The following is a 10,000-nucleotide window of genomic DNA, read 5'->3' as shown; positions in this document are numbered from 1 at the left end:
ACGCAAAAAAGCAAACAGTAAAATAAAAGTTTTTAAAATCTGTTCTCCTATTCTAAAAACGACCTACCGTACTGTTTATTTTATTTCGACTTCGGTTTCCTCTCACCACAGCTTACTTCTTTTTTCCGAATGGGTTTTCTCTTCTTCATCTTCTTCTTTTTGTTACTATTTTTGAATCCTATTCCCATACTTCCTCCACCGACTTCCAACAGCGTTGATGGATCAGTTTCAGTTTCCACTAATCCTTGCCGGATGCCTGCGTTCTCTCGTCTATCGCTGTCTGCAGTTTCGAACTATACCTCTTCTGAGCCTGGGCCTCTACAAAACAACAGCTGAAAAGCTTGCAAAGGTTGCCTGCGATATCTATTCCTTGTTCCTTTCTGCCTTTTGATTGTAAAGATGAAGAAAGCGCTAACATTGCTCAGAATGGTAAAAGGCAATTTTGTTAAGCTTGCTGGAGTCAAGCAATGAAAGACATGCGAAGAACCAAACGAAAGAAAAAGGAGAACAAAGCAAAGAAAGAACTCAATTAACAATCGTATGATACTTCAGCATTAACATAAATTAGTCAACAAATTATGCAAACGAAAAGAATTTAAGATTGATAGCAAATTATCTTGAGCGGTGTGTACTTTTTAGGTGTAGCATTTCTTTGGATATTTTCTAATTGATAAAAGTAAAGCAAATTGCGGCGAAAGTTGTGTTTAATCTCAACAGCAAGCAAGCAACGATCGAGATAACATAGAAGAAATAAGGGAGGAAAGAAGCTTGATCATATCAAGCCAAATACTAACTGGCCCCTGATGGCAGAGGACGAAAACACATCCTTTGGCGAGTCGAAACGCATGAATTGGGAAATGTTACATCAACAGAAAACGCGTGAAAAAGATGCACATTCAGCTACATCACGGCTAGAAAAGCGAGGAAAAGGGAACTATAATAAAATCGGTATTTAAGATAATTAATTAAAAACATTTAATAATTAATTACTATTCGTGGGATGGATGCGATCAAACACAAAAAGCATAAAACGATCATAAACGTTCACACACACACGCACACACACACACAAACCTTGCAAGACAAACCGCGAAAAGAAAGTCACAATACAAAAAGGCAGCATAAAAAATCTATTGTTATGGAGTAGAGCATAATTGAAAACATAAAACCATTCCATATATATCTAAAAAGTTTACAGAGAAGAACCATTCTTTACACCCAAAAACTGCGAAAGGAACGTTAATAAATTGACATCCTTTATATATTTATTGGAATCAATCGCGAGGAAAAACAAAAAAAAAAACAAATAAGAAATAAAAAAGAGAAACTATGCGGAAAACGAAAAAAATCATGCAAAAGATCGTGTAAAAACTATTCAATGCAATGATATAACAAAATGAACACAAAAAGGTATAAAAACAATCACATCATCTTTAGCTGTGTTTTCATCTATTTAAACACTGCGAAACAAATAAAACAACAAAAGAAATATAACAAAAGCAGCAGACATCGTGTGTTGCGTGGATTTTTTCAGGATTTCATGCTTTCCTTTCGTTGTTGCGTTGTATGTGTAAATGCGACAACTACTGGTCACTATCAAAACGAGTATAAGCGGATAATGCAGTGGAGATGTAGATGAATGTTTTAGTTTAGTTGTTGATATCTTCATTGGAGTGCGATGCGCTATTGAGTTGTTTTGTCGTGCCGTGATGATCATTCGACCCAGTTTGATGCATCTTAAAAAGTGAAGTCTTTGATCGACTGGGGTGATATAAATGTAATTGGAACGGTAAAGAAAGGTGACTCGTTGAACGTAAGATAAACATTGAAAATATGTATCAGAAAACGATAAAAAAAAACAAAAAAGAACTGTGGAATAATCAAGCAAACAAATCTAACTAATTTGCAAATCGCATAAGCTAAACCAACTTCAAAGAAGACTTCAGTTTACTAGCTAAGTTCTATAACTATATATTTACAAATCGAAACTAAAAGCAAATACATCTTTACGAGCGTTTTCCTTTACAACATGCGCAATGCACAGCTCCAAAACGCAAAATGTTAAATCTTATTAAACCTTAAAATGAAAAAAAAGCGTCAACGGATGGAAGATATTTACGAATTGAGCTAAGCATGTCGCAAGAAGTAGAACGAGAATGAACCTTAACAAGCCCAGAACATTGCGAGTAAAAACGAGAAGAAGAACTAAACATTACAAAAAGCTAGTCTTTCCTCACCAAATTTTTGTTTACTACCTTAATGGCAAGAGCCCCGACAGCAGGACTTTCAACTAAACACGGTAACATTAGTGTTCGAATGCTAACCACTTCAAACACGTACAGCGCAGTTGGTAACAAGCTAGTGTAGGTACATGGCTTGCAGAGACGAGCAAGAATGAAAGTAAAGTTGGCAGAAGTTAACGTAAGTTTAGTAGGATAAGCAGTAAACATCTTGTCTATCAAAGCGAGAAAAAACACCGTTTTTAATCATTCTACGATGCACTCCTTCCTCTAGTTCCACTGTCAGCTGCAAGTGAGTGTTATGTTGTGTTGCTGAGCGATGAGCTCACACAAAACGTATGTGAAACAGAACACAGCTAGTGGCAAATCGAATGATTGCCTACACTTACACGGCATTCTGAATATTAGTCTAATATTTATTAGAAGATAACCTATCCAAGAAGTAACAAAAACCATTTAGCAGGCGAACAAATGCAACAGCCGTTGCGGTTACATTTGTAGCAGGAGTTGGACATTTTGAAGCATGTTTTTGAAGGGCGACAGTGCGCCAGCAGTGTGCGCCAGTATGGCACTGCATAGTTGTTATACAGCAATTGGCAACAGAAGAAGATGCATCGGAACGATAACAAACCGGCTGAATCATACACTTTTGATCACAAAAACGCAGAAAAGTCAATAAAAATCAAAGCGAAAGTGAACGTTGAAATAGAACATGAACAATGAAACAAACGGGAAACCAGTAACCAAGATGGGGCAGATAGGAACCATTGCGTTAACAAGCAAAGCAAAAAAAATGATTTAGCAAATAGACGGATCTCTCTCTCCCCTCTCTCTCTTTCTCTCTCCTTTCAACATACTCAGCAGCTATAACACCAGTAGAAGGCAAACCCAATGTTCATTGCCAAAGCACACAGTGTTAAGAGTAACTAACTGGCTGCATTATCGTACTAACATTGAAGTAACAATTTCTATACGTACGATTCCTGACACACAGCTAGACGAGAGAGAAGTTTGTGCAAATCAAAACTTGTGAAACATAAGCGAGTCACAATAAGACGAATAGCATCAAAAGTGTTATGTTCAGACAATGCGACAAGACATTACGATGCGACTGGAAAGAAAAAAAACAAGATACTTTCCAACCTTTCTGGTGTTTTGCACTTATTTGTCTTTGAGATAGGACCGCATGGGCTTGAAGAAGGGCGTAGCACACCTACTGGCGGCTTACTGTTCCGCTCCTTGGTATGTCAGTAACGTAATAAGGAAAGAAACATGAAACTATACGCTTGTGTAAAACACGCACCAACAACTCTCGCCTATTATTCCCAGCAGAAGCTAAAACAAATTAGAAAACAAACGCCCTCCCTTTTCTATACTCTGGTATTTTCTGCTTAGTAGAAGAAAGGGTCAAAGCCATGCCTGGCAAGCAATAAGCGTCAGGCTGGCCATTGAGGGTTGCTGAGAAAGTTCACAGCAATACGCTAAGCTGGTAATCTGAGCTTTTACACCTTCTTCCATGATCTTTAAGTCCTCATCATCACCATCATCAACATTATCGTACTTAGGATTCCATGCTAGCATTTCCATTATGTTCCTGTTGTTTCCTAATTACTTTTGCAACTTCTTCTTCGCTGCTGTCCACTGACAAAATTAAACCAGTTTACCCTATCTGTCATCCTTCATCCTTTTGCGTGTAAGTAGTAGTTGCAGATAGTTAAACGAAATAGTAGCTTGAAATAATGTTGTCTACCTGGCGAAGAACGATGACGGTGGTTTGTTACTTTCTCCCCTCACTTCTCTCTGTTGATGTTTGCGCTGTTCCTTATTGTTGCCGTAATTTCTGTCGCGATACAATTTTGCGCGATTTTTCATGATTCCAGTGTAACGAAACCCAAAGAACAAAGATACAAAATTCAACAGATCATTATGGAAATCATTGAGTAGAAACCATTCTCGAGGCGTTACTTGTTTATGCTGGCCAACACGTACGCTACAAGATGGTGGGGCAAGATGACCGCAGCATGAACGCAGATCAACAACCAGCCGTGTGTTTTTGGAGTGCATATACTGCTAGGTCCATCGGCCTGTCAGTATCGGCTGCCGAAAAAGGGAATTGATTGCTGAATGTTTTGTTCGTTGAAATAGGATTACCTTTTCGGTTCGTTAACAATATGGAATATCGGTTCCCGCAAGATAGAAGAAAACATAATATGTTACTATTTCGTTGTTCTTGTGGTTTTCTGTTAAATGAAACGTTACGTTATGATTAACCGAACGCATTCAAACCGGAACAGAACACGGAGCAGTTGACAAGAAAAATCATGAAAAATTATTATACATTGTATGAATGAATTTTTGATAATCTAATTATATGTATTTTTGAATTGTATTTTATCGTGGAGTAAAAAGAATATAAATATGTACCTATAACAAAAAAAAGTGAAATAAAATTAAAATCTACTGAAAAAATTGTCTACGCTACAATTCTTTTTGTAGTGACAAGTCCTGTTACTAGTAACGCTTATCGCGGCGCAGCGGCAAATACGGTCACCGGAATTACGAAAGATGGTCTCAATCCTGAGTCCGAGGTCAGTTAGTGAGTAACCCTTGCTGTTTGACTGGCCTTCATCGGCTCAAATCTTGCGTGTCTCGGACGCGCGGTTGCTCGAAATAGAAATTGAATCCGCTTGCAGGAGGACGCAGCGTGGCAATACATTACTAGACGCGTATTCAAATAAACAACATTCATCTATTACTATAATCACTCAGCCCTATTAGCACCAGCTCGCCCAAAAAGGGCTGTGCAATACTGACTCATCAGTGATTCATGTTTCCCTCGAATGCTCTGTATTTTATGCATCAGTTTCTTCACAGTAACCAATAGCTATTGTTAAAGAAACTGTCCGGAACGGGCGCCATCGCGCTGTATTTGAACGTGATAGAAAGGCAGCGACGCTACTGCACATAGAACGCACCTCGACGATACTTTAAAATTGGCTGTGCATGAACTAATCTACAAAAGATGACAGATCAAGCGTGCAACTAATGTCGACGAGCAATGCGCCAGACGTAGTAATTCCAATCAGCAGATTGAAAAGGATGGAGCTCTACATCACGAAAGCGTGTAAGTTGTCGCGTGATAAAGAACGATTACACGGTAACCGTTAGAACAGCGCACACGGATTGCCGCGGGTTATGCCCGTGTATTATGGTGTATAGTGGTGCAGCACGCTTCCGGTGGACATACAGGCGCCATGCAAGAATTACTGGGTATGGCTTTAAACCAACGCTCTAATCACAACTCGCTATTCTATCGATTAATGACCCCGCTGCTCTCGCCGAGCGTCCGGTGCTTGCCGAGCTACTAATAAACACAAATTTGCTAGCCTTCACCTACCTTGTGAGTGGTCCTGTCGTATCACTGACCGCTTTCAGGGACATCCTAAGCTGCCGATGGAATGTACCGAGTATCGATTCTCGTCTGCGCCCCGTCACCGGATCCCGGCCCGTACTGTCAACGGTTTGCTGCGTTTTTCCCGTCTCCGGATCAACCGTCACTAGCAGATCTTTGCCGGTGTTGGCATCACTGGTCACGACGGCCGGACCGATAATGATCGGCTTGTGTGTGCTGTTCGAATCATCCAAAAGCTTTGTCCAGCATGCGGCCCCATCACCATCCTGCGGTGTACGATCCGACGAACGAACGTCTTCCAGCAGCTTCGTCATTGTTAATCCGAGGTCAACGAGTGTTCCCGTTGAACTTTGAATGTTACGCTATAGCGTATTTACTTTCCGAAATGTCACTTTGCTTTCTCACTTAATCCTATCCTGGAAGGAAACATTGAGAATATTTGTATTAATTCTTATGCACCGCAGGTTCTAGAAATAGTAGATAATCATGAAAGTATTACAACTAAACCCCTTCGTGAAGGAAGTTTGTTGACCGTGGCACATTGATAGCTAATGATTGTCCAAGAACTTCATCACATTGCATTCGATCACGAACGAAGACTGCTGATTAAATGACGCCCACAATCCTCTAGCCCTTAATAGCTCGATTGACCCTTAGACACCGTCGCCGTATGGTATGTGCTACTGTAGAGCTACACCATTCTTGGCTTAGAACTGATTACCGCAACCGCCGAGGCTGAGCGTACATGAGCAAATTCTTGCTGACGTGCGAATGCCATATCGACGGGTAATAGCACCGTCCCTCTGCCCGGACAACTTCAGGCCCAACGTCATTTGCCAACGCTAGGATTGCTTACTCATTAGAACGTTATGCCAACGATTTGCACAGTGCGATTCGTAACATCAAAGAACATTGCAAGTGTCCAAGATACGAGAAGTAATCCGAGGACATCAGCACACTAAAGTACCATTACCTTGAACACTGAAGCCTTCAAGCTATGGCGCCTCCATCCGGATGTGTTCCTTCTTGCTGAACACATCCCCTGATACCTACCATAAAACAGCTGTAAGATAAGTATGATCGTTGTTATCACCTGCTAATCGGGCATCTCGGACACATTTATCAGTTGAGTCTTTGTCATGCGTTGTGCTCCTGGGAGCATGTTACATCAGGCACGTATGGTTTGATCAAGATCAGACAAAGGGTAAAGACATCGCTAGTCTCCAGATGTGCTGAGAGATGTGCGGCTAGAAGCGTTATGGGGAATGGAGGAATGGGGAGGGGATTAAACAACAATTTCAACAAAGGCACCTACTCTTTGCGGATCTGACGAGGGCAATGTGTTCCGCCTTTCAGATGTCGTTTGCTATCCGTACGCCAGAGAATGCCCGACGATTCAGACACAAGCCCACTACTTCCTACAAGCGAATGGACGAAGGAACAGAGTGGCTCATGAAAAGGTGGCAACCTCTTCAACTGCCACTGCCGCCGGTCCGTCTTCATTGACAGACCGGCCCCACTCGCCACACCGGAAATGTCACTTAATTTTCGAAATCGGCTAACCCCGTGATATTTCGCGATACACAATTACACGAGCGGAACGAAAGCACATTGCGGTCCAGGTTCTGTGTCGTTTGTCACCCGCCTTTTCCCAGCGCATAAAGTGGAGCTGGATGCAATCATTCAGTGCAACACCATTACAGCATTAACACAGGGGGGGGGAGCTGGGTCCCGGATTACGTCGCCGCGGACAACTGGGTGTCAGATTTTCCGTATGCCAGCCATCGATCAATCATCGATTAATTACGCTAAGGTGTCACTTGCAACACCTCTCTCTATCTCTCTGTCGCTCGTTCGTTTACGCGAGGTTACTGCAAAAGGCCACTCCGACCAGCGGCGAGGTCATTAAAACCAAGGCCACAACCGCGACATTGCAATCACGGCGAGGGGTGGAGGAATCCCCCGGCCCGCCATCCGTCAACGATTGGCGATCGCGAGCACGAGTGCGTCGATGTTGATGGCGGTCACACTCACTCACACACGGGGTTTGTAACGGTGGCCAGTGAGGGACGGCGGTGGTGGTGGCGCATTGAAATGGGTAGCAGGAAAAAACCTACGCCAAATGAATCACCCACGGTGCACGGCAACAGCGTGAGGCGTATAAGGCGTGCAGAAAATAATTACCACCATCCTGTGCACTAGTACTAGCCAGCTGGTTGCATCCGATCGCGAGTGCCCCGCGTTCGTTCATTCTTTCGGCAATGGCGACCAAGTAATTGCTAGTTCAACCAATGTTCGTCGTTTTGCAAAATGACAACAGATTAACTTGACGTAAAGCTCGCAGCTAGGCCATTGCTACGCATTGCTCTAATCTGTACGTTCCCGCTGTTTTGACATCACATCTCGTGATCGTCGAATCGTTGCAGTCGTCCGATTAGACGACATAGACGACAGCGAGGTCACCCTCATGACCAAGCGATGCACACCGGATTCAGATGCAATTCTGTGCTTCACGGACAGTTGCATAATGTTCCATACTGCACACCACATGCTCCAGGTGAGCGTGTGTTGTACTTAGCGAGAAAATTGTTTTTTAATTATTCATCCAATAGGGCAGAGCACAATGGAATGGCAGGAATCTTGATCACGTTCCATCTCATGCTGATGTAATTCCACTTCCCACACACACACACATCAAGTTCGATCTCAACAAAGTAATTTAAACAAAGTGTAGGATAAAGCAATTCTAACGTACGTTTTATGACCATTTGCGTATGTACTGGGGTAGTAATAAGGTGGTCGCTAAAATCCCCGGTCCTCCACTTACAACAGGGCAGCACTTTTGCTGCTTGGACAAACGACTTGGGAGGGATTTGGGAATCACGCCATAACTAGACGAGCCTGCTGGCAATGACAATGGTCGGCGGGAATGGATTAAAAATAAACCAACATAAAAACCGTCGCAAAAACAACGCATCATCATCAGTCGCACAATAAAATCAGCAGCATCAGCTCAAAACCGAGACACCGACCGATGGGAAGGAGAAGGGAAAGGTTTGTATTATTTTTAGGCGATATACCACACCACACACACACACGCACACACACACGCCGTACCCCGTACAGAGCGCTCATCCGTCTTACGCGACGATCGAGTGTTAATAACTTTTTTATGTATTTGCGTCGTCCTAGCACGACCAGCGAGAAGTGACATTGCCCCGTGGCGGGCATGGCATGGCATGGCTGTCGCCGCCAGCGATGGTGATGGTCGATTGACTTCTGCTTTTGCTTTGCTGGTCTCTTCGGCGTTTTCGCACCGTCTCAATGCTCTTGATCGTGTCCTTTGCTCATGCTCATGTCGCCGCCGATCAAGAGTCATATGGCTGGTGTGGCAGCAGTACGTACCTATTTACCTATTCCCGTACGTCACGTACGTTCCACCATGAAGTGCATCCAAAATACATGCTTCCGGACGCGATGTCAAAATGTAAACTACTCTTCCCTTCACAATAAACCAGATCGCTCGCTGTTCTTGCATGAGGAGTTCGGCGATCAAATAAACAACGCACCCAGCACAGGCCGCCAAGCTTGTATACTGTTGCTTCCGCTACCCTACCGCCACGACATGGTCGCCAGTCCATGCGGTAAAGACCATAACTGTCACTCCGGAAAGACCTGTAGCCGTGAACACGTGTTTTCCGTAAAATTCCAATACCCTCCTTCCCAGCTCCCAGACCGTAACAGTAACGGATCGTTTCGCATCATCTTTTTGGAGCCAAGAGACCGAAAGCGGCCAAAAATACGGCCCATTGATGATGGTCTCGTTTCGCACGAAGAGTGTTTGTAGTGTGGTCAATAAAAAGGAATAAACACAAACAAACGGAGGCGAAGGCGAAGAGACGAGGCAGGGGCTGATGCTCCAACTAAGAATATAATTATATTTTTCCAAGCCCGCACATCCGTTCTGATGTCACGTGCCGAGAAATAGTTTAGCGTATGGGATCGGTTCCGTCTCCGCGAAATTTTGCGCAGCTGCTACCAAAGCGCAGGACGGACGTAGAGCCATTCAAGAGAATGATCATTGCCAGTTAATGGTTTGCCCCGGTCGATAAGGAACCGCGAAATATATTTATGGTGAGCTTATGTAACATTATTATGGAAATTATAATCTAATAATTACATCTTCAAACAATTAACCTGCTAATTTGCGCTAGTAATCATTCAATTAATTGACTGTTATGCGATTTCTCTAAGCTATTCTCTCGTCTTTTCAGCGTCTTCTGTATCACCCCGGTTTTGGAAAACATTATTGAAATGTAAACCAACAAACACCACTTTATGCGCATCG

General features: G+C 43.0%; 2 protein-coding genes across 27 annotated transcripts in view; one reads left to right on the top strand and one right to left on the bottom strand.

Annotated features, from left to right (window-relative positions):
* The window catches only part of LOC125948459 (serine/threonine-protein phosphatase 2B catalytic subunit 3-like), a 45,648-nt gene extending 45,586 nt beyond the window's left edge, over positions 1-62 (top strand). For all 20 annotated transcript variants that reach the window (XM_049674550.1, XM_049674536.1, XM_049674547.1 and 17 more), the window contains one exon: positions 1-62. This exon is cut by the window's left edge and continues 5,633 nt beyond it. The gene's annotated coding sequence lies outside the window, so the exon portion shown is untranslated.
* LOC125948457 (G protein-activated inward rectifier potassium channel 3) overlaps positions 1-10,000 on the bottom strand; it is a 63,225-nt gene that overhangs the window by 50,611 nt on the left and 2,614 nt on the right. For 4 of the 7 annotated variants that reach the window (XM_049674521.1, XM_049674526.1, XM_049674522.1 and 1 more), the window contains one exon: positions 5,638-6,068. The exons of 1 other annotated variant lie outside the window; for it this stretch is intronic. In XM_049674521.1, coding sequence (XP_049530478.1) covers positions 5,638-5,966 — 329 coding nt within the window. In that variant the 5' untranslated portion in view covers positions 5,967-6,068. The remainder of the gene's footprint in view (positions 1-5,637; positions 6,069-10,000) is intronic. 2 more of the 7 variants (XM_049674523.1, XM_049674525.1) reach the window with 1 other exon arrangement.

Source organism: Anopheles darlingi, chromosome 2 (assembly GCF_943734745.1).
Source record: "Anopheles darlingi chromosome 2, idAnoDarlMG_H_01, whole genome shotgun sequence".
Taxonomy (NCBI): Eukaryota; Metazoa; Arthropoda; class Insecta; order Diptera; family Culicidae; genus Anopheles; species Anopheles darlingi.
Note: the sequence above shows the minus strand (reverse complement) of the source record. Positions and strands in the feature narration are given on the sequence as shown.